The following is a 25,646-nucleotide window of genomic DNA, read 5'->3' on the forward strand; positions in this document are numbered from 1 at the left end:
ATTTGTGTGAAAATTGAACCGAAAAAATTTTAAAATGTGTCTTAAGTTTGATTTGTGACCTACAAAAGTTTTTACAGAATTTTTGTTTTCAGTATCATAAAATGGTTTGTTTCCAGATTTAGGTGCATATATTTCAAAAATTTAAATAACTTGAAAGAATCCCATTAAAGAACCCTGTTTATTTAACTTATATGCTTTTGTTAGTGCATGTTCTTCCTGAGCTCATAGGGAAATGAGCGCTTGACCAGATTTGGCTTCAGTCCCACCTGCCGCGGGTCTCTAATCTATCGGCCACATCAGGAGAGAAGAGGCGCCATCATTTCTTGTGTGCCGTTTCTCATTTCAGAGCGTGTGAGCTTTTCCCACAGGACTCAGAACTGGGTCAAAGTTACAGAATTCCTGAGACCTGAAGTGATGCTTATGATTATTTATGAGGATAAAGGTCACGGCTCTGACTTTTGTTGTCCTTGCTTTAACAATGCCTAAGATCATACACAAAAAAAAACATTCCAGGTTCCCCCCAAAACAGGCAGATTTTCACTACACAAGATAATTGCTGGACTGGAGTGGTGTGGATTATTTTAATGTTCTTTTCAGCTGTTTGGACACTCATTCTGACGGCACCCATTCACTCAGATTAGTAATTTAGGGAGCCATTTAGTATATTTATTCATTTTAACTGAATAAAAACAAGCTGAAAATGTTGGTTTATTTTAGAAAGATATCAGAAATCTAAAACAAAATCACATAGCTTTTTCTACAGTTCTTTAATTATTAAAGTGTACACTTGAGACACTTCATGCATATGAAACATGCATCATTTATGTACCAACAAAATTAAGTAACTAGACACATTATTACCAAAAAACCTTTTATTACTTTGAAAATACACATATGTACTAAAAAATGGTTTCATACAACTATATACAATCAGGAGGTTTAGATGATCAAAACAGTCTCATGTAAAGCTGCAGCCTGGAGTCTATTGGCAGAACAATAGGCATTATTCAGTGTCTTATTGAAGCATAGACCGTGTCTAATTAGTGCACTCTCATAAAGCGGAACAAAAACAAGAAATATAGACCCTCCCTTCACCCCCTTAAGCCACAGTGATTAAAATCAAACGCAAACAAGTGGGCTGCTGACCCTAATATCATTAACTAAGACAAAAATACCCGTGTACATCCAATTCATTATTACTATAACAAACTGTTAAAGGAGCTAAAGACAATAAAAATATAATCAAACATAGTTTATACATTCTGTCAATTGATTATCTGAATGTTTGCTAAGTTTGGTACAAGACCTGTTGCATGTAAAAGGGAAGTTGACTGCAGTGTGACTTACTTTATTTCATTTAAAAATATTTAAAAAAAAATTTGACATGCAGTTTTAATTAATATGCAATATTTGTACTTAAAAAAAATAATTTCTCACACTCATTTGTAAGAAACAGAGCCTAAAAATACATTTTCATATATATTTGAACCTTAAATCTTGTTTTTGAATTAAAAATACAATTATTGATGAACTGCACAAATATTAAACAGCCTTGAAAGTCCATATGCGCAGAGCCACTAGTCCATGGTTGAACGTTGAGGTTCACACATAGTTTCGTTTATCATAGTCCCCATTGATTGATGTGCTTTTTGTAGGTGTAGGTATATATTTTAGAGGATACGAGGATTTCTCATCATGTGGACGAGAGAAACACAGGATCACTCCTCCGACCAGAAGCATGGCAGATGCTGCCCATCCGATGTAGAGCGCAGCTCCAATTTCTCTCTTCTTTGCATAAGGCACTTGAGGGTCGTAGAAGTCTGAGATGATGTTATTGGCCATCCAGCACAGAGGCACCAGCACAAACAAGCCTGCGATGATGTATATCACCCCTCCGACATTGACTACTTTGGCTTTGATGGACTCTTTACTGATGCAGTTGGTGCACTGAGCGCCGGCGATGGTTATCATCAGAGCCAGCACACCAAAAACCGCTGAGATGACAGTCAGAGCCCGAGCGGTCTGGAGGTCAGTGGTCAGCGCCAGGACGGAGTCGTGCATTTTACACTGCATCTGACCCGTGCTCTGGACCACGCAGGACATCCACAGCCCGTCCCAGATGTTCTGAGCCACCACAATGTTGCTCTCGATGAAGGCGGACACTTTCCACATGGGCAGCCCGCAAGCCACCATCACCAAAAGGGTCCCGGTGACACTCAAGCCAAGTCCAATAATCTCCAGACATGCAGAAATCATCTTTGCAAAGTTTTTCTAATGCTCTTTTTCTTAGTTTAGAAAGTATTTTTGATTAAAGCAGCTGTTCAGAGCAGAAGTATCTCTACATTGCTTGGCAGTGTTGCAGGATGAGATGCGGTGGGAGTTTTCTGCTCTTGTGTGCAGGGAGGATGCTGATATAGAGCACTCACAACAAAGAGGAGCGGCTCCAACCAATCAGAGCGCAGCGCATCTCCCGACAGCCAATCAGAAGTGAGAGCCGCTGGACAAAACCTGATAAGACCAAACTGCATCATTCAGTCAGGAGTTTTTAAAAGTGACGGTAGCAGCAACATACTGGAAGTGTGACTTCCTTGTCTTCCTGGTATTCTTTAAGAAGAAAAGCCCACTTTACACAAGGGGGGCAGGTGTTAAAACAAGCACACAAATGCATAAGATTAGAGGTAATTTTATGTTGAAAAAGAACATCAGAAATAATAGAAATCCTAATCCGCCCGAATACTAGCCCGAAACGCTTTCAATTCTTTAATACTGAACAAATATATGTGTGTGTGTGTGTGTGTGTGTGTGTGTGTGTGTGTGTGGAAGAGAGCAAGCGCTTACCTGCCTATTTCCCGGTCTCTCTCTCTCTCTCTCAATCACTGTTTCGTCTTATTACAGTTATTTTAAATACAATTATTTTGACAGTTATTACTTTTAAAAGCGAATGTTTATCCGAGGTAACTAACCTTTTTGTTCTCATTTAGCTGTTGTTTATTCAGTGGAGAGTGGACGTTTGGCAAGTCATATAATGCGGTCAGCAAACTTGGAACTACTTCATAGACGTCTTTAGAAAGGAACACTAACAACGCAAAGTAACCAGTCAAAACTAGCAATCAGACAGAACTGCCTAAGCCTAGTAACCAGCAGCCAGAAGCCATAGAACAGCAATAAGAACAATAGCAACCAACTAGAACATCTTAGGAACCATTTAGGTTAGTTATGCACCTTTTGCCTATCTGTCTTTCTTGCTCATTTCAAAGACACTTTAAAATCATTTAAAACATAAAGACTAAGTTAGGCTTTGTTAGATAATCAAGCAGTTTAGGTAATTTGTTTGGTAATTTAATCTGGCACCCTGCAGCACTGAATAAAGTAAAAACTTTTTATCTCAGACTTTTTTTTTTTCTTAGAAGTCTGAGTTTGTAGGCTATCTCAGATTGTCAAGGTTTAAACTCGCAAATTATTGCAATTGCCAGAAAAATAATTGAACAAGCAGAATTGCAAGACAAAAACTCGCATTTACTTTTAATTTTTTATTCCATGGTGGAAAAAAATAATAATTTGAGATTGTGAGATAAAAAGTGAAAATTACTTTTTTTGGTTTTAAATGAAATGGTCAAATTAAAATAAAACTTAAATATTGATAATAATCAATGATTCAGACAATGCCATTTATAGCCTGTGCATTAACCTATATGCATTTATCATGACATGTTTCAGCCTCCACATCATCTGTCTGGACTGTGACATGCTTGTATTTGTGTTGCTGGAGATGCATGTCTCGCACAATATCACTCATTTACATCTCAGAGCTTGTTTTTAGTGCAACAATATAGACCACAATATTGCCAAAAATGGACAACTGAAGATGTCAAACTCTAAAAAATAAAGGTTCTTTTTTGCCACTGATGGTTCCATTCTTTAGTTTCCTTACATTTTTTAAATGTTTTTCAAACTGTGAGAAAATGTTGTTTTATGAACTGAAAGGTTCTCTGGGGAACCAAAACTATATATATATATATTTTTTTTTTAAGAGTGTAAGATCAATTTTAAGATTGTGTTTTAGATGATGTACATTACAACAATGATTTGTATACATTTCTAAAAGTATGCTCAAATTTCTTCATGTAAACGGACAAAACTGCCAACATCAATAAACTAAAGACAAATGCAGTTTCGGTTCTTCTGTCCATGCTGTTTTGGTGATTGTGTTGCCAACACAGTCCTGTGAACTGACATCTTGCATTTTTTTAAAAACATTAACAGGATGCCAGTAATTGCCGATGACAGAGAAAGATGCTCTCATTGGCTGATTCAAGTTTTCTTACTTTATGTGTTTACTGTAAAGTAGATGTAGCATGATGATCACAAGATAGACCACACCAAACCACTAACGTTTACTACTTATGACTATTTATATTAGTCATTACAGAGGGAAAATATACCCCCTAGAAACCCAAAATGCAGTCACTGAAGTCTCCTTATTTAGTTTGGCATCAGTGGCTTGTGGCTTAAACTGATCTGGAGGGATCTGATAAGAAAATTACCACAGAGAAGAAAAAGTGTGTTTTTATGATAACAGAGTAATAGAAACGGACCAGACCAGAAACAAGTGTGCAAACGGTATAAGCCAGATTTACCAACAGCTTGTGCCAGCGCAAACCATCTTTTGGCGTTAAAATAGTATATTGTCAGGATTTACTAAAGACGAAGAATTAGTGCTGAAAAGGCATGGACACAGTTAGGCCTTTTTTTGCGCCTGACCTCATTGAATATGCATTTGTAGGAGTTTCCCTTCAGACGCAAAATTTATGGGAGGAGAGTATTATTAAAATGAATCAGGCAACGCAATTTACTTACGTTTGTGCTCGTCAATTTACTGGCATTTTTCAAAAGCATGTCTTAAAGTAGGAGGTAATTTGCACTGCTCTTGGTAGATAATTGCTCTGGTCATTATGGAAATGATCTGTCTGTGTTCTTAGTAAATCATCCATATTTAACAAATGAACATTTGAAGATTAGGTTTAAAGAAAACTTCATATCCCAAAGTGCATTATTTGTGTTTTTTTTAGCACTACAGTTCTTCAGATTCCTCTTCCTGTCATTCCAATTCAGCTTTCTGTGGGGTGTGGCCAAATAAATTTAAATTCACACCTCAGAATTGAAAGGGAGCCATTTCTTCAATTTTGAATTTTGCACAACTCTGTTAGCAACCACCCAGAATAACTTAGCATCGTAGTATAGTTTTGCAAGTGCAAGTGCCACATTTTATTTTTTTAAATGTAAAAATCTAGTTGATCTGAAAAAAGGGCCGTACGTGTATGTGTACGTTTTATCAGAACACACATTAATACAGGGTCAGCTAATAACCGGCATAACTTCCTGGGAACAATCAGCCCCTCATCCGTGTGGAAGTATAATTAGAAAGAACACAAACAAAGCTGCATTAATCAAAGGCTGACCTCATATAATGTTCATACGCTATCCACGTACGTCCCAGCATTCCAAGGCGGGAAATATGTTGTATCACTTTTAGCAAGAATCTTGAGGATTGTCCAGACAGACACCTATCCAGAAGTGCACAAAAATCGCTGATGTGCATGTTTTCTGCAGATGTTTCCTCTAGTCTCAGGTGTCTGGAATTACACACGTATCTAATGGGCCTCATCGGTAACATCAGTCAGGACATGAGCATAGAAACAAAGCATCAAGACCTCCTTCTTTGGCAGCAGTCACAGCAGCTCAGTGGATGATGAACAGCGAGGCTGAGGTGAGCCACATGGAGTCACATGGGCCGGGGACGGATGGAGTTGTATGGTGCGGAAATCCTGTCCTGTCTTATTATTTCCCTCAAGACTATTGTTCTAGCATGATGGCCAATCCAACTATGTATCAACCATTAGTTTTCATATTATTAATCTTTCACAAGCTTTCTAAACTGTCTAAATTCACCTTCTTCAAAAATACTCATGAATGCTTGCAATTGCTTTTGCTTATGCTTTTTTAACAGGCCAAAAATATGGATTTACATTGAAAAGGGAGTCAAAATATCATAGCTACAATCACACAGCGTTTGGGAATGACAAACTGTGATTTTCAATATGTTCTATTCATATGACACCATTTCTGCCATGAAAGTAAAAAAATGCTTTGGTAAATCAAAATTATGATGTAAAAACATTTGTGAAATTATGACATACTAATTCAAAATTAACACAAAAAGTCATAATTATCGAATAAAATGTAGAAATTAGATAAAAAGTCATTCAATTATGACAATTTTTTTTAATTATGACATAAAATGTCATAATCATAACCAAAAAATAACAGTTTTTACCTTTAAATTTATAATTTGCATTACAATATAATTTTGACTTGTAAAGTCATAATTATGAATTTTAAATTACAACTTTTTGTCATAATTCTGACTTTTTTATCTCATAATTAAAACTTCACTGAAAAAAAACCCCCGATTAACTGAATTTACACTTCTTTTTTTTTAAGGAAAGTGGTTGCAATCAATTTATTTGAGCTACATTTAAACAAATATAGCTGACTAACTTTCAACTAAATTTGTTTATTTAAATGTAGCTAAAATAAATTGATTGCAACCACGTACCTTAAAAAATTGCATTATTTTTAGTGTTGGTGTATCAATTGCGATTTTAAAAGTCATAATTTCGACATTTTTATGTCATAATTTTGACCTTTAAAGTCATAATTGCAATTTAGTATGTCATAATTACAACATTTCAAGTCATAATTATGACTTACCAAAGCGTGATTTGGAATGAAATGGGTTTCCATATACAGTATAACCGTTTATGCAGCCAGTATTTGAGAAACTGCATGAACTGTATATCAGATCAGACTCAGGTTTGAGTGGATTTTGTGGAGTTTCTTGAGTCTGAAGTTCAGCAGGACTGACAAGTTGTCTAGTCTTGAAAATGAGTGTGAGTTATGAATGTGGTTGTCACTCTTGTTAATAACTGAATTGTGTGAACATAACCATATTAAGTTCACTGTGTGAGTGAACCGATTGAATTTTTGTACTAGAATATTAACCCAATTGTAATATTATTAATGTTGTAATGAGTAAATGGGAATGCAGGCTGGTGCTTTATGCCAATGGGAGTTTTGTTTATATTCACAATTGCTTTAAGAGTCACTGACATCCACCCACCCTTCATGAATCATGAGGCTTTATTACAAAATGAATTTTATAATGTGTTCCTCAAGTACAGTAATGAAGTTTATATCCAGGTCCAGTTATCACCAGGAAGCTCTGATTGTATCTTGTACATTAATGTTGGCATTTCTGAAGGAAATCGTGAGTCAAGCACTTTGTATTTAGCTGTATTTAGAGTCACTGTACAAGTATGACCATCATTTCATCCATTATTTCGCTGGGAATGACTCACTGGTTTTTACTGGTCCCTCACAGTGGTGAATATTCACTCATCTGACGCACTGTTTCCTTTCAATTTCCTGAGCCATTTTCCCTATCGACCTTGAGATCAGCCGTTGTCTTTTAAGACTGAGGCCACTTCCTGTGTCCATATACCATCATAAAGAAACATGTATGGACTGTATAGCCTCAGATACCATTTTTACAATATTTGCAACATGGTTGTTTTTTTTTCTTTTTGGTAAAATCTTCTGTTTCTAGAAAAGTGGGAGTTAGATTTTCTGGAAATTGGATGATGTCCTACACATTTGTACAGTGAGTAAAATGCTGATTATAAAAAGCTATTTTTGATGTTCAGTGGCATAGAAAATCACAATTATATTAAATAATTGTATTACCTCTATTTTGATGCATTCCAGCTCAACTCAAAACTGGCAAATCCATTGCAATCTTCAAAATAAAATGAACATTTTATGGTAGTAACTCAAATCCGTATTGCACTTAAAAAGAAATAAATGAAAAATAAAATAATAACTAGATCAGAAATCATTTAAAATATTATTTTATTATTATTTAAATATTTTCTGTCATTCTCCACTACTCTCCACTTACATTTCTGAAAAATTCATAGCTTTCAGTTTGAGTTGGGTTTTATGAGAAAAGAGTTTGTCTTAACCCCCACCCGTCTTGCTTCAATTGTTCATCATGAGAATAGAAACAAGGAAACAGCTTGTACAGAACAATAAACGTTTCCTGCAATGCCCCAGGCATCTTTACCGAGCTGGTGCAAAGCTGCTCGATCCACCTTTAATGAGCTATTGTCCATGGATGCGTTACACAAACCCTATGTGTTCCTGAGATGCCAGTTTCCCATGAAAAGTTATTGTGGCCCGCGGTCGTTGCTGTCCATTGGAGGAAACGTTCAGAAAGCTTCCATGCCCAGTTTGCGGCCATGAAGCATCCTGTAGTACATCGAGCACCTTGAGACGTTCCAGACAGAAACAAATAAGGTGCCTCAGTCAGCGTCACTGTAACTGGCACAAATCCATGTGTTTTGCGTAGTGCTTATGTAATTCCACTGCCCCCAGGTTCCATAATAGGCTATTAGATGCTAGATTGCAGGAATTTTAAAAACATATTTACACAAATATAAGTGTTCTAGTGGTTTTATGCTATTTTTCTAAGTTATCAGACTAAAATGAGCGACAAACTTTCACACAAGTCTCCTTCAAAACAAGCAGCTTTCTGTTGGTCAGCGTGGCAAGTTCACATGACCAACTTTTTTCTTGTGATTCTGAGTTAACATCATGAGTTTATATCTTGCAATTCTGACTTTTTTAAACCTGAATTCTGAGTTTACTTCTCAAAATTACTGTACTTTATGTACTTTATTTTTCTCTAAATTCTGAGTTTATATCTAGAAATTCAGACTTTTTACCTCAGAATTCTGAGTTTGTCTTGCAGTTGTTGTTTTTTATCTGAATTCCAAGTTTACATCTCGTAATTCCAGCATTTTTTAATCTGAATTCTGACATATAATCTCAGAATTGTAAAATTCAAACTCAAAAAATTATAAAAAGTCAGAATCCCTCTAAATTCTGACTTTACATCTCGCAGTTCTGACTTTTTTTTTTTTACCGAAAGTTTATCAAAATTTTGACCTTTTTTTTCCCAGAATTCTGAATTTATATCTTGCATTTCTTCTTAATTTTAACCAGGATTCTAAGTTTACATCTCTAAATTTGGATTTTTGAGTTTATATCTCACAGTTCTGATTTTTTGCCTCAGAATTCTGAGTTTATATCTTGCAATTCTTCTTTTTTTTAACTTTTCATTTCTAAATTTTGAATTCTCTAAATTCTGAGTTTATATCTATAGAAATTCAGACTTTTTCCCTCAGAATTCTGAGTTTATATCTTGCAATTCAAATTCTGACTTAACGTCATCTTACATATTCTGACATATAATCGCAGAATTGTGAGATTTAAACAAAAAAATAAAGGCAGAATTGTTAAAAATTTTGACTTTTTTTCTCTAAATTCTGAGATTATATCTCAAATTTCTCACTTTTTATTTAACCTGAATTCTGAGTTTACATCATCTTGAAATTCTGACTTTTTTTGTCTCAATTCTAAGTTTACATTTCACAATTCCTGCATTTTTTTCTCTGAATTTTGACATAATCTCCGAATTGTGATCCTTTAAAATTTTTGGATTCTTATTCTTCCATTTTAATTTAATCTATTAACCAACAAAACGCCGCTTGGTTTGAAAGTAACATGTGTGAGCTGTGCTTCTTACACTGCACTATTGACAATATGCAAGAGACCTTTTTTTGTCCATGACATTTTGCTGAATTTTTGCTAATGTCGCTGCACCTTCACACTGAAGGAGGGACTCAAGCTATATCTAGAGATGTCTGCGTTTGAAAGACATCTTTAGTCATTTTTGATGAATGCAACGATAAGCTTAGCAACAATGGTCTTAGCTCCAGGGAAAGATAAAATGCTCAGCTAAAATAGCAGGGAAGCATGATGACATCATAGCCATAATTTCAATTAAGAAAGTGAATTGTAAATTAGCAAGGTTATCGAAGAACGAAAGTACAACAACAATGCTTTATGACTGCCAAATATCTGTACTGTGATTGTTCAGATCTGGAGTGAACTATTAATTGCAGCGTTAATTGTTTGGCTGCTGTCTAATAACCAGCACTGAAGCACAGGAAGGTGACTGTGGAGAGCAGCTGGATTATTTCACTGTTTCTACAGGATTTTCCCATCATTGTTTTCCTCCGGTTTGCTCCTGTGCTAGTTTGGCTGCATGAGCGATTGCAGCGCTGCCTCGCTGTTTTATGATGTCTTTGTTTTGTTGCACCATTGTTTATCAGCTTTTTTAATAACACAACACAAACTCTGAGAGCGATGACTTGATTACAAACTAGAGATCGTCCAGATTGGTCTCCCATTTCTCAATATGCTTTATGGGGCTACTCTGCACTGTAAAAAAAAAAAAAAAAGAAAAAAGTTGAGCCAATTTAAAATTTTAAGGCAACAAGCTTCAGCAGATTTTTGAGTTCTCTCAACTTATTTTTGTAGGGTTCAGATCAGAGGACTGGAATGGCCAGCAGAAGCTTGGTTTTGTGCTCAGTCACCCATTTTTGTGTTGTTTTTGAGGTTTGTGTTTGGATTATTGTACGGTTGGAAGATCCAAACATGGCCCATTATCAGATTTCTAACAGAGTCAGTCACTTATTGATTTTTTATCTGTTGGTATTTGATAGAATCCATGATGCCATGTGTCTAAACAAGATGTCCAGGACCTCCAGCAGAAATACAGGCCCACAACATTAAAAATACAGCATTATGTTTCATTGTACACATGGGGTACTTTGTATCCTAAAAAAGTGTTTGCTGCAAAAAAGCTCATTTTTCAGTTTCATCTGACCATAGAAGCCAGTCCCATTTGAAGTGCCAGTCGTGTCTGATAACTGAATATGCTGGAGTTTGTTTTTGGATGAGCTAGGATAATTTCTCTTGAAACCCTCCCAAACAACATGTGGTGATGTAGGTGCTGTTTGACAATTTTTTTTTAAGGTTTTCTGACCCCGAGACTCAACTATTTTCTGCAATTCTCCAGCTGTGGTCCTTGGAGAGTCTTTAGCCACTCAAACTCTCCTCCTCTCCATGCATTAGGACGATATAGACACACGTCCTCTTCCAGGCAGTTTCATTACATTTTCTGTTGATTGGAAATTCTTAATTATTGCAATGGTGGTAGAAATGGGAATTTTCACTGCCCTAGCTCTTTTCTTAAAGCCACTTCACTAATTTGTGAAGCTCAATTATCTTTCGCTGCACTTCAGAAATATATTCTTTGGTTTTGGATGATTAAGGGAATTTGGGCTTTGTTTTCCCTCCTATTTATATTTCTGTGAAACAGGAAGCCATGGCTGGATAATTTCATATCCATAATCACCCTGGAGTGCTCAAAATTATGAATATGAATGGGAATATACTTCAGAGATATTTTACTCATAAGAATTTCTAAGGGTGCCAATAATTGTGTCCAACGTGTATTTGAGAAAAACATTTATTTCATAATGAGATTTTCCCCATTTTATTTTCAAAGCCTTCTTCGATCATATTACCAAGGGTGCCAATAATTCTGACCACGACTGTATATGACAATAGAAAACAGGTCTTTTAAATTGTAATAATGTTTCATAATTTTACTGTTTTTAATACATTTCGATCAACTAAATGCATGCAGCCTATAGGTGAGCATAAGTGACTTTGTTCAGAAACATAAAAAAAAATGTTTTGAACAGTAGTGTACAGTACCTGTTAGAAAGAAAAATCGAGCTCAGTGAGATGTCAAGAAAATAGAGACTTTTTCAGATTTTTTCCTGGAACCCAAATATTGTTTTTCCAAGATTAAATGATTTAATTTATGCTATCAGGAACTGTGCAATTTATTTCTATTTTTATTTTTCCTTGGCAAGATGCTTAAAAATGTTTGCACAATTCAAGAGTTGATATTTAAACAACATAATTGCGTAATTTCTCTTTCAAAAGCAACATGAGCGATTGACAGTTCCTCTGAAATAAGAATAAACCAAATTAATTACAAACTGCACCAGAGGGAACTATTGTGCGCTTGATCCCTCCCTGATCCCATCAAATCATCCAAAGTCATTTACATGTAAGAAAAGTCTCCCCTGGATCGGATTTGATGAATCTAGCAGAAAAAGGTGCTGAAACAACACGTCCCACTATAGGTCTGCAGACCTCCTGATGGATCAAAGGATGCTCTTTTGTTTGAGGACTATACAGTAAGACGTCAGTCTTAAAGTTTCCATAGAAATGGTCTGACATGTTTCTAATGCATTTAGATTGAGCAAATCCTCTGTAATGAAGAAACAGCCATGACTGATCAAGCCCGCTTCACTGGAGGCCCCTATACTCAAATCTAAAGTACTTAAAAATGGAGAAAATTGAAATAGATTTATGCCCTATAGTAGATACTATCAAATATACATCAATTAAAATATTAGTTTATGTTTTCAAAGCACTGGCAAACAGCTTCTGACAGCAAATAAGAGATGTCGACATTATTTCCTCAACAAACCTCAAACGGTGAGAGGAAATTTCTTAATACAGCCCATTCCCGTTCATCTGCTTCCTTTTTTTCTCCAGCAGGGTTACAGTGTCAGCATCTTCCTAATTTAAGCGGCCTTTGATGTGTTTCTAGAATAAATAAACCGCTCTGTTTCTGACATGGAGAGGAACAATTCCCTATAGTTTGGCCTGGTAACCTGTCACACAGTGTCCTGGGAGTATTTACAGAGCAGGGTCTCAGTATTGTGTTGCTCTCTGGACATCTTCCTTTGCATGTCGTTCACAATGCATGACTATAAAGGCTGTCTCACATGCATCCATTCAAAGAATTATAGTGCAAACATTTATAAGATGTACACAAACTGGATATTATGCTATGCTGCCACCATGTGTCAGATCTCTACAGCATGCAGTGTTGGAAGAACCACTTACATAAGCCATAATTTTTAATGTATTAATCCAAATTTAATAAATAATTGTGTAAATTAAAGAAAAAAATATTAATAATAGCCAAATTCAGTAATTAATCAAAGTAGTGCATATCTAAAAAATTGGGATTGTTTGTTCATTTATTAATTCATTTCACATTTAACTAAATAATTCAATAATTATTTTATTTTCATGTTTTTTTTGTTTTTGTTTTTTTAAATATGTACATTTATAGGTCCGTTTTAAAGAGTTTTTCTTTCACATTTTTATTGTTACATATTATTATACATATTTGTACTGTCAATTTATTGACTATCTATCTATCTATCTATCTATCTATCTATCTATCTATACATTGACTTTATATATGTAGATATTTTATATACATACACATACATAATATATATATATTTATATATATATATTAGTGCTGTCAGATGATTAATCGAACAATTATTTATTAAGTATATATAAATACACACTCATGCATGTATATATTTAAGAAAAATATGTTACGTTTATATATTAAATAAATTTATACATGATATAATTTATATGAATATAAATATATACATGTAAATAAATTAAAATATTTTGAAAATATGTGCTGTATTTGTGTGTCTTTATATATACATAATAAATATACACAGTGCACACATGTATATTATGTAAACAAAAACTTTTATTTTGGATGCGATTAATCATTTTACAGCACTAATATATAAATATATATACAGCACTAATATATAAATATATAAATATATATATATATACATACACACACAGTGCCCTCCAAAAGTATTGGAACAGTAAAGACAAAATTGCTCTGTTGGCTGTGTCAAGACATTTACAAATATGATTAAAAGATGAATCTGAGACAAAACTACAGAATGTCACATTTTATTATTGGGTGATTCAACACATAGATGTTTTACCAGCTAAGAAGTTCAGCACTTTTAGAGTTCATCCCACTCATTGATGTGAGCATAAATATTGGGACAGTTGAACATAAGGCAGATATAAAAGATTAAAAGCTATTATTTAGTTGTAGATCCCTTGCACACAATCACAGCAGTGAGTCTGTGACCCATAGACATCACCAGACTCTTGCTCTCATCCTTTGAAATGCTTTTCCCAGCCTTTAATGCAGCCAATCCCAATTGTTGCTTGTTTTGGGGAGTTTCTGCCTTTACTCTCCTCTTCAGCTGCTGAAATTCATGTTCAATCAGATTTAAATCTGGAGATTGACTTGGGCAATCTAAGACTTTCCATTTCTTTGCTCTTATAAATTCCTTGACTGAACTGGCTGGGTGTTTTGGGCCATTGTCTTGATGCAATATGAAGCACTTCCCAATGAATCTGGTGGCATTTTCTTCAATATTGGCAGGCAAGATGGTTTTGTACCCTTCCAAATTCATTCTGCTACTGTCATCATACATTAAGCCATCAGTAAAGTTGAGAGGGCCTGTTCCAGAGACAGCCATGCATGCCCATGCCATGACACCACCTCCACCATGTTTTACAGATGAGGCTGCATGCTTGGGATCATTGCAGTTCCCTTTTTTTCTCCACATTTTTGCTTTCCCATCACTTAGATAAAGGTTCATCTTTGTCTCATCGGTCCATAAACACAGTTCTTCTGGCTCACCTTTGTGCTTTTTTGTAAACTCTAATCTTGGCTTTCTATTTTTGGTGCTGGTCAGAGGTTTGCATCTTGCTGTGTAGCATCTGTAATACTGTGTCAAAGTCTCCTGAGGACAGTAGATTGTCAGAGCATCACCCCAGCTTTCTGGAAGTTGTTGGAGATTTTACAGACACGTCTTTTAGGGTTCATTTTCACAGCTTTTATGATTTGTCTGTCATCAACTACTGTTGTTGTCTCAGCCGATCAGGTTGTTGTTGGTTGCTGGTGTCGCTGGTGGTTTCCAAACTCTTGATTTCTCCATGCCCTTTGTTTTTGCTGGAGCTCTAACTGACTTCCTCTTTTCTTTTAGCATCCAAATTGCTTGCTTTTCTCTCAAAGTCAGCTTCCTCGTCTTCATCCTGGTTTGTGTGTGTCATCATCGAATGCAAGATTCAGAATACAGAAGTAATGGATATAACTGATACGACACATTCCCTGCTTTTAATATCTGAAGAATTAATGCAACAGGACACAGCTGATCACTTAGAAAGACCTGTGAGCAGGGCCTGAAGTTAACTTTTTTGACCACCAGCCACTGTGGCAGGTGGATTTAAAAATCCACCTGCCACAGTAACTTTTTACCAGCCATTTTTTTTTTTGCCTCATAAAGGTGAAAAATAGAAATCACACAAACATTATTCTTTAACTTGTAAGAATACACATTTAAGTGCTGTCAAGTTATTAACGAAATCATTATAAGTAATAATAACTCTTAGACTATATATTTTTTAATCTTTTTATTCATTGATTTGCTGTGTCACAGACATAGTCATATGTCATAGTCACACCAGGATAGAAAAACAGGAATACACACACACACACACACCGTGCTAACTCAACAGATATAAGTTAGACCTAAGTTACCGCAGCTCGTATGTAAACACATCACACACGGACACGGCTGTGTTGATGGCTGATTTAGTCTGTAGACAGTTCCTGGCAACTGTTAATTACAGCCTTCAAGAACCGTTAAGCAGAACTAAATGAATATTACTGGTAAAGTTACTGGGTACCGGACATTTGCTCACTGGTTCCCAACTCCCAACATACACACGCACACACATCTGTGACACACAAACGTAGTCAGAGAAGGGCATCATGTTCTTGCCGATCGCGTGATCGTTCCGAAACAGAAGTCGCATCTTCTCAAACTGCGCTGCTTTCATGGACGTCAGTGCCTTGACCGCAGCGGTCTCCTCCGGAAGCGCAGTCTTTGATATTTTGCAACTTATTGTGTGTAGGTGGCTTTTTGATGACTCGTGGTCCTTAATTGCTTCTAATTTTAAGTTTTTAGTCCCGATTACAAAAGGATTTGACTTCGCTTTCTCTGAGCCATACATACGGCAGTCACTGCAGTACATTTCATCTGTAACTTACTGCGGTCATAAATCAGCCACTCACGAACCTTGCCGTTGTCGCCACTTTGTATTAAAACGTCGTCTTTTACTTTTCTTTGACTCATCCTCATCTTTTTGTTGGTTGTTCGTTTCAGCCGTTCGTTTGTACCTTGAGCTAAAATCCAACGAAAAGGCAGACTTAAAAAACGCAAAAAAACAACAACTCAATTCTCGTTGGCTACCCGCCAATGTGGCAGGTAGATTGACGGTTTTACCCGCCAATTGCAAAATTCACCCGCATTTGGCGCGTGGTCGGGTGTTAATTTCAGGCCCTGCCTGTGAGGCAACTGCTCCAATACTTATGCTCACATCAGATAGAGGGATGAAACTCTAAAAGTGCTGAACTTCTTAGCTGGTAAAACATCTATGTGTTGAATCACCCAATAATAAAATGTGACATTCTGTAGTTTTGTCTCAGATTCATCTTTTAATCATATTTGTAAATGTCTTGACACAGCCAACAGAGCAATTTTGTCTTTACTGTTCCAATACTTTTGGTGGGCACTGTATATATATAAAGTCATATAATTAATTAAAAAATTGAATATATATAGTAAAACTTAATTCTCAAATGGTAAGATAACATAATTCTGTTAGGTCCTCCCCTGTCCGTCCGGCAGCATCATATTTATTCCAGCTGTTCTCCACGCCGACATATAAATCCTATTATGGCGAAACCTCATCTCATGAATATTAATTACGTACTGCTTCCGTTGTGCGGCTGCCATCCAATAGACTCGCGCAGACATTCCTCGGCGATCGTCCAATAGAGAAGGCTGAGCTAATGAATATTAATGAGCACGCCTTCTCCATAGTATTTGCGAGTTGGTGTACCGAAAGCGGTCGGGATGGCGAGCAGCGCCAGGTACAAGAGCAGGTCGGTGAAATCAGGTAAGATAAGTGAGGTGTTACCGGTATGCGACTGAAATAACAGCTAGATTTAATAACGGAAATGTAATTGGTCTGTTTGCATCAATCGCTCTGGATTTCTTAACGCCTAAATGGGCGTCTGCATCCTTCACCTGCTGCGGGCGTCTCACATCACACAACAGAGGATGCAGAGGTAAGCTGCTTCAGTCTATAATCATCCATTTGAATAATGTGCTGCGTGTCTGTGTGTTTGCCATAGGTTGATTCACATCTGTGCGCATGCTGCATATATTTCTGGGACAGTGGGCTGGATTGATATGAGATTATAGAGCCATGGGGCTGCCTCACTTACCACTGTTTGGTTGTGAGAGTAACAATAAACACCAAAATATCATATTCTGTATATTCGGTCTGACATTTAAGTGTTGCAAATAACCTATCCATCAAATTCATAGATGCTGTCCATTTTCAGAAATGCATGAGACTAATCCTCACTGCCAGCTTTCAGTGTCCCACATTTCATCACAATCCCTGTTTGACCTCACTGTAAAGCAGCAGGAAAACTGCATGCATTGCATCATTTGAGGACAATGAGAAAGATGCTGATACCACCAGCCACCAGTCCTAATGTGCTCATTAAAATTCACTGAATCTAATTACATAATTATTTTAATTATATGCATGAATCTCAAAGACATTTCACCTCAATCAAAATGTAATTTTGCAGAAAGAAAATGAATTAGTTTTCATTGTGACACTTTTTTTCTTTATGCATTACTGCAATAAGCATTAGGGGAGAAATTTGATTAAATGTCACAGAGATAATGTCATAATGCAAAACTCTACATAGTTCCAAAAAAAAGGGTTCATTTGCTTTATGTAAAATATGATTTATTTATTTTAATTTTTGGGATTACATTTACCCATATAGTAATTATAAATTTCCTAGTAAATTTATTATAGGCCTATTTAATTTTTTTTTTTTTTTTTTTTTTTTATGAGATGAAGCACTGCTTTGCAATATTTCTCTGACTTCATATTCCTCTTGAAATCTTGAAAAATTCTGATGCTCGTGTGGTCTGCTCTGTGCACTGGCTTAGAAAATGTCTAAATGTGCACTTGGCTCTCCGTGTGTCCGCCCGAGGGCGAACTATCAGTCAATCTGGACGACTGATGAAAATAACACGAATGCCTCTGTCTGCTAGGAAACGTTCAATTCATTTCTTGTCTTGTATCTCGGTGAACGCCCACGAATACATGCACACGGCTTCCAGTGACTGAGACTGTTGCCAGTCGTGCATGAAAGCAAAATCCAATATCCATGCCTCTGGGTGAGGATAAACCTCTTTCTCTGATTCCCAGACAGGCCTGACAATCCTGGAGATGAAGCCAAGCAGGAGAATCTATTACGAAGTTTAACCTTCACTTTTTGATCCAAAATTTTTATTTTGTAATATAATATAATGCTTTCTCAAAAACAAACACTATTAGTTAGTCTTATTGTATTTGTGTTTCATACAAACACAGATCCTGCATGGTATGTAAAACATATTTGCATACTCTGCTGCCCTTTAAGATGCATCGGACCAATAAACAGGGCTAATTTTGCATATTTGCGATGCAAACCAAGCATAATGATTCTATATGACAGTAGAGAGGCTTTATATAATAGGATAAATTATGTAATATTGTGAATATGGTCCGTGATGCTGCTTCCGCACAGACTCTCTAAGCACAATGAAACATGGCAGGAATTCTGGGATTGCCCTAGTAAAGATGCGAGTGTGGCATACATCAGGCTGGCTGTGTTGGGGGTTGGGTGCTTGGATTCATCTATATCCTGCAGCTATCACGTGATTTGCTTTGCAGATGTCCGATTTTGCATACTGTACAGTTGTTTTGATATGGAAATTAATGTGGTAGTATTAGCATTGTGCTATTAAATGATGTCATTATATGCCATTGTTTTAGGAAAAAGAGTATGTCGGCTTCGCCACCCTCCCGAATCAGGTTCACAGGAAGTCGGTCAAAAAAGGCTTTGATTTCACTCTCATGGTGGCAGGTGAGGTTCTTATCACCAGTGTTGTTATTGTTAACCAAAACTCATTTTAAAACTATTAAATATTGTATTTCTTAAAGTGATAGTCCACCCGAAAATTAATATTTTATCGTCATTTACTCATGTTCCATGACTTTCTGTCTTCTGTGGAACACAAAAGAAGATATTTTGAAGAATGTTGGTGAGAATGTTTTGGTTACCATTTGATTGATTCTATTGTATGGACACAAAATACACTGGAAGTCAATGGGATCCAAAACTGTTTGGTTATCAACATTCTTCAAAAGATCTTTTTTGTATTCCACATGCAGAAGAAAGAAAGGCATACAGGTTTGGAACAACAAGAGGCTTAGTAAATTATGACTTTTCATTTTTTTAGAATTTTGATTTATAGAATTTTTATTTTTAGATGGAGTATACAATTTAATTAAAATAAAGTATGCATAAAATATAAATATTAAATGAAAAACGTAAAATTTAAAAACTTGGCAATTCCCTTGGCAAGTAACTGAATTAAAATAAGTTCAAGTTCAAGTACTAAAATTACTAAAGCTAAATTGGAACTAAATATAAATTAAAGCTAGAAACATAAAAAAAAACTTGTAACAAAATTACTACAACTTAAACTAAGATTAAAACGAAAACTGAAAATATAAAAATAATAATAAATACTATAATAGTATATAAAAATACTAAAATGACACTACTTATCCCCAAAAACACCAAGGTAACAGTGAGAAACTATTAGTGTTTATTAATATATTTAATTAATTTTATTGTTATATTTTATATATTTTTTATTTAGCATTTTTTGAGTGTTTTTTTGTCATTTTTAGTGTGTTTTTTAAATATGTATCTATCTATATAGTTTTTTTTTATTAATTTTTATTTCAGTTTTAATTGAGTACATCAAGTTAAACTAAATTAAAATGAGAAATGTTGCTGAAAAACTATAATAACCCTGGGAAATAAAATGTCTTTTTGCCAAATTTAATGACTCATAATGGAAAGAGAACAGATAAAGATGGGGGATTCAAACTTTCCTTGACCACATGAGCAAAAGCTGCATTTCTGAATGTTTACACTCGTTGTCTTTTAGGGGAGTCTGGTCTTGGAAAGTCCACCCTGATCAACAGCTTGTTCCTCACAGATCTGTACAAGGACAGAAAACTACTCAACGCTGAAGGTATCTTTCTGCTCCCATACTCACAGACTTGCGGCAATTTACATTATGCCATCTAAAAGACACATTTGTCCTTCCTCAAAAATGTATTTCATGTTTAGAGCGCATCAGTCAGACCGTGGAGATCATCAAACACACGGTTGACATCGAAGAGAAAGGCGTTAAGCTGAAGCTGACCATTGTAGACACACCAGGTTTCGGAGACGCTGTCAATAATACAGAGAGGTAAGTACTTAAAGTTTACCTCAGATTTGTTAAGTATTGGTAGTTTTCTGCTAACAGAATGTTTTGTCTCAATCCTCAGCTGGAAGGCCATTACTGACTATATTGACCAGCAGTTTGAACAGTATTTTCGGGATGAAAGCGGCTTGAACAGGAAGAACATCCAGGATAACCGTGTCCACTGCTGCTTGTACTTCATCCCTCCGTTTGGACATGGGTAGTCCATCCTGACTCTCTGCTAATATCTGAATAAAATACGTTCAGATAAAAGCACTCCTGTAGCTCAAACAGTAGAGTTATGGGTTTGATCAGGGAATGCATGCAACGAAAAATCAACATATAAAAAAATACCTTAAAAATATGCATTAAATGCAATGTAAGTTGCTTTGGATAAAAGCGTCCTCCATAAGGCATAAATGAAAATTAAATACATGAAATGTTGCATGTTAAATTTTGGAAAAATTCTGAAATAATTATTAAAAGAATAAAAAATATTATTAAATAATAGTAAAATTAGTAGAATTAAGTAAAATTTCTAGGCTAGGTCTGTTTACAGTTATTTCTTGATAAATGGTTTTAGAGTACTTTAAACACTATTATGAATGAGCAAAAAAATTGTCCATCATATTGCTTCTTTTATTAAAATTAAAATATACACTCCCATTCAAAAGTTTGGGGTCAGATTTTTTTAAAGAAATTAATACTTTTATTCAGCAAAGATGCATTGGATTGATCAAAAGTGACAGTAAAGCGTTTAGAATTATTCTATTCTATTATAGAACTATTTCAAACAAATGGTTCTTTGAATTTTCTATTCATAAAAGAATCCTGAAAAAATAGATCATGTTTTCCACAAACATATTAAGCAGCAAAAACGGTCAAAATTGAAAATAAAAAGAAATGTTTCTTGAGCTCAAATCAGCATATTAGAACGATTTCTGAAGGATCATGTGACACTAAAGACTGGAGTAATGATGCTGAAAATACAGCTTTGATCACAGAAATAAATTACATTTTAAAATATATTAAAACAGAAAACAGTGAAATTGAAATTGTAATAATATTTCACAATATTACTGTTTTTATTGTATTTTTAATCAAATAAATGCAGCCTTGGTGAGCAAAAGAGTCTTCTTTGAAAAACATTAAAAAAATCTTACTGACCCCAAACATTTGAATAGTAATGTGTATTTTATATGTACATCAAACTTGAAAAATCTTATTGTCCATCACATGGCCTCTTGTATGAAAATTGGTCTCTAAATGTCTCTTTTTTTGACTGCAAAGTGAATAAAGTATCTCCGACCGGATAAGCCCACTCACTCTCTCTTCTCCCCCTCAGGCTGCGGCCCGTGGACGTGGAGTTTATGAAAGCACTGCAGGACAAGGTGAACGTGTTTCCACTCATTTCCAAGGCTGACTGTCTGACGCCAGCGGAGATGAAGAAGATGAAGGACAGGGTAAAGTGGATCAGCCTGTTTATACAGGCACACGCTCTGTTCACATTCACACACAAGCCGCGTCCTCGCTCCATGTGTCAGGGCCTCTGACGTAACCAATGTTTTTCATCCTTCTATTCAAGGTGAGGGAGGAGATCGAGAAGTTCGGACTCAAAGTGTACCAGTTCCCAGACTGTGATTCCGATGAGGACGAGGAGTTCAAGCAACAGGACCGAGAGCTAAAGGTCAGTATTATGACTCATAAACGGATGCTGGAGTACTTAATGACTCGAGACACGAAAATTGATGTTCGCTGTTCCATCCAAGGTTGATGTCTGGTTCATAGGGTCCACGGCAGATTAAAACCAGGAGTTTGTTGAAGAATCAAAGTCATTCATCCAAAACCAAATGCGCTGCCTCCATTAAGAGGTTTAAGGTTTGACTGCTGGTAGATGCTATAACTACTCCTCTGGCACATTTTGCAGATAATTTTGCAAATAATAATAATAATAATAATAAACGTTCTAAGTAAAAAAAAAAAAAAAGATAAATTAAAATAAAAAAAAGATAAAAAATAAATGTTTCACCTGTACAAGAGAATCCATCACAAACTTTGAAAAACTACTGTAAGCTCAGCTTTTAATGACTAACTAATGTAAACTTTAAAAGCGTCTTGGAGAACCTGACTAACTAATGTACAATACAAAACAAAAAAATTCACCCAAACAATGGAGTCTTCAAAAAATGACTGTAAACTTACAGTTAACTAACTAATGGAAAAAATAAATTAAATTAAATTCACCCGAACAATAGAATAAATCACCATCTCTAGAAAGCTGACTGTAAACTCAACTCTTCCTAGAGAGCTTTACTAACTAACTAATGTAATCTTTAAAAACGTTAATATTTAGAAGCAAAAAATCTAAATGCTCAATGTTATGTGTTTCAGGAGAGCACTCCATTTGCTGTGATTGGGAGCAACATGATAGTTGAGGTCAAAGGTCAGCGGGTGAGAGGCAGACTTTACCCATGGGGCATTGTGGAAGGTCAGTCCAGATCTGCGCTTGAATATTTATGTTTTGCATGAGACAGACACTACTGACAAGAACAAATACATCAAAAATAAGTTTTAATCAACCGTGTGCCAGCTAACCATAAATGTACTAAAAGGTTTTGAAACAGATTTGTGTGCATTTTTTTTTTACCACAGTGGAGAATCAGTCCCATTGTGATTTCGTCAAGCTGAGGAACATGTTGATTCGCTCACACATGCACGACCTGAAAGACATCACGTGTGACGTGCACTATGAAAACTACAGGGCGCAGTGCATACAGCAAATGACAAGGTAAGTCAGAATGCTTTTCTCAAATATCTTACTAAATATCATAGGAAAAGAAACTTTGCCATTGACTTTATCGCTTATGAGATGTTCTGTTTCCACCAGCAAACTGAGCCAGGATAATCGCGTGGAGAGCCCCATCCCAATACTACCACTGTCCACCCCGGACGTAGAGACAGAAAAGCTGATAAAGATGAAGGATGACGAGGTCAGCCAGCTTAATCTAGTCATTTCAGATGTTACTTTATAATTGTGGCATTGAGCACAAAACTAGTTATTTTTGAGACATTTGCAATCAGGGCCTAAAACATTTTGCTGCACCTGAAAATCAAAAGTGATTTGAGAAAATGTACCTGCCATAAATATTTTTTACCATCCATGAAACTGTATGTGCATTACTTCAATAAAAATCAGGCAGAACAAATAGGCGAAACAGTAATTTAGCAAATGTAAAAGCCCTTTCACACCAAAAAGTGTACTGAATAAACCTCAGACTGAAGGAAGAGTAAATTCACGTCTGTAAAGTAGAACGCAGGAGAAGACGGTTCAACCCTCTTCAGCAATAAAAAACAATGAAGCACAAATGTTAGTTTATCTAAAGTCATTTTTGCTTATTAATATGGTTGAACTGGATCATCAAAGGTCAGCAGGAGACATTGGTTAATAAAATGAGATTAGATACATTTGTGTTGTTTAACATATTTAATTATTGCAGGTTTGCATCATATTCTGAGTTTGCATTTCACTGTTTTAATTCATTTTGATGAATACTAAATCTGTTTTTTGCGAGTGGGATGAATTAATGCACATTCACATTTAGTCTAGAACTACAGTAACAGCATGACAGCGCACTGGCAGTCAATAAATGGGGAAAAAGTAACTCAGATATTTTCTTGTAAATTAAAAAGTAATGCGTTACTTTACTAGTTACTTTGAAAAAAGTAATATTATTATGTAACTTGTAATGCGTTACCCCCAACACTGACCCTAAATGCTGAATCTGCCTAATATTGCTGACTTTGTCCCTCACAGTTGCGGAAGATGCAAGAGATGCTTCAAAAAATGCAGCAGCAGATGCACGAACAGGACCTGTGAACGCTGCCCTGAGCAAAAAACCGCTGATTTCAGTTTGTCTGCACTTTTACACAAGCAGACACATGACACTTTAACATCATCACACTGAAGGATATGCAGTAGATAAGCAAACAGATGTATTTGTATGTCAAACACAGCACACAGATATGAATGCATGTGTCGAGCACTACGGTTAAAAGGGTCACTTCACCTGAGCCTGATATCTAAAACCAGGCTCCAAGTTCAAATATTTGGTAACACACTTTGTACAGTCCATGTGATGCTGTATGACTGTTTCCATGGCAAAGACTGCTGCTTTATTCACAGTAGACATGGCAAATATTCTGTCTTATTCTGTTGGTTTTTGTTTGCTGTTTTTGTGATCTGTTTCTATCCCAATTTTTTTATATTTTTAGTAATGTGTGTGTGTGTGTGTGTGTGTGTGTGCCTGTGCCGATTTGCTTAAAACAAGAGCACTGAGTGGAAAACTAAATATTTGAGTGATTTTCTACTTTTAAAGCAGCTATACCAATAAGTTATTACATATTGAACAAGGTTTAGAAGTATCAAAACATTTGCAGTATTAAAGCAAATACTTTAACCTTAATTCTCTTTAATTTATTTGTCTCTGAAGGCCTTATCAGAGCACCTTGAATTGCAAACTTTGCTGTACGATTGCTGTATGTTAAAGAGAATTTTCACTGATCCATGCAACCTTTTGTCTACCTTACGGATTGAACATGAAAATGGGATTCTTTATGACAGTTTTATGTAATTCAGGTTTTAATATGCCACTTAGGATGACTGTTCCAGTCTTAAAACTCCTAATTATTTATAATATTTCACAAAATGGATATCAGACAATCTGTATTAGTGAATAGGCACCGACATCTTTTATATCAGCTGTTGTTGTTGGTTTTAGATGGATGCATTGAGATATTGATTCATATGCCCTGTATGTGTTTACTCAAGCTATTCCTATGAGCATGACAAATGCACCATCTGCCATTTATCATGATTCCTTTGAAAAATAAACACATCTTCTGCGGTAAACCTGTCTAGTCTGTACATCTTTCACCTTTGGTAAATATTTTTGTTTTAGATTTCTCATGATATAATTTCACTTTCATGTCATTAATAGCCAAATTTATATTTCCCATGACCTATTGGTTCAGGTATTAAAATATGTGAGTTTGAAAGTATACATAAAAAGTTGAATCTAAAATATTTGTGTGCTAGTGGTTTGAATCATTCCAGTGACTAGAATGATTCGAAAGATTCATTCTGTGAGACAATGGTTCACTCTCCGATTCATTAAAAGTCACCCACCGAAACGAATGTCTACAAGCTGCTAGAAAGATTTTAGGCATCATTCGCGTTTTCCTCATAAACTACAACAAAATAAAACTAGTCTATCGATTTTA

At 35.6% G+C, this 25,646-nt stretch overlaps 2 protein-coding genes across 2 annotated transcripts; one reads left to right on the forward strand and one right to left on the reverse strand.

Moving 5' to 3' along the window:
• Positions 1-865: 865 nt before the first annotated feature.
• LOC306864177 (claudin-5-like) lies at positions 866-2,380 on the reverse strand. Its single transcript, XM_079407938.1, has one exon. It carries the CDS (start codon positions 2,254-2,256, stop codon positions 1,603-1,605), a length of 654 nt encoding a protein of 217 aa, XP_079264064.1. The 5' UTR covers positions 2,257-2,380; the 3' UTR covers positions 866-1,602.
• Positions 2,381-16,854: 14,474 nt separating this feature from the next.
• Positions 16,855-25,272, forward strand: LOC306863994 (septin-5-like). The gene is made up of 11 exons (XM_079407639.1): positions 16,855-16,940; positions 18,877-18,967; positions 20,064-20,150; positions 20,249-20,372; positions 20,452-20,586; positions 21,712-21,829; positions 21,952-22,053; positions 22,758-22,854; positions 23,019-23,154; positions 23,254-23,356; positions 24,181-25,272. The coding sequence occupies exons 1-11, from the start codon at positions 16,884-16,886 to the stop codon at positions 24,241-24,243; spliced, it is 1,113 nt and encodes a 370-aa protein (XP_079263765.1). The 5' UTR covers positions 16,855-16,883; the 3' UTR covers positions 24,244-25,272.
• The last annotated feature ends 374 nt before the right edge of the window (positions 25,273-25,646 follow it).

The sequence above is a fragment of the Barbus barbus genome, assembly GCF_936440315.1.
Source record: "Barbus barbus genome assembly, chromosome: 45".
NCBI classification, from domain to species: domain Eukaryota; kingdom Metazoa; phylum Chordata; class Actinopteri; order Cypriniformes; family Cyprinidae; genus Barbus; species Barbus barbus.

Coding starts and splice junctions, on each gene's coding strand:
- LOC306864177 (XM_079407938.1), bottom strand. CDS start 2,256: ATGATTTCTGCATGTCTGGAGATTATTGGACTTGGCTTGAGTGTCACC.
- LOC306863994 (XM_079407639.1), top strand. CDS start 16,884: ATGGCGAGCAGCGCCAGGTACAAGAGCAGGTCGGTGAAATCAGGTAAG. Junction 16,941..18,876: donor AATCAGGTAAGATAAGTGAG/GTGTTACCGGTA, acceptor CCATTGTTTTAG/GAAAAAGAGTATGTCGGCTT. Junction 18,968..20,063: donor TTTCACTCTCATGGTGGCAG/GTGAGGTTCTTA, acceptor GTTGTCTTTTAG/GGGAGTCTGGTCTTGGAAAG.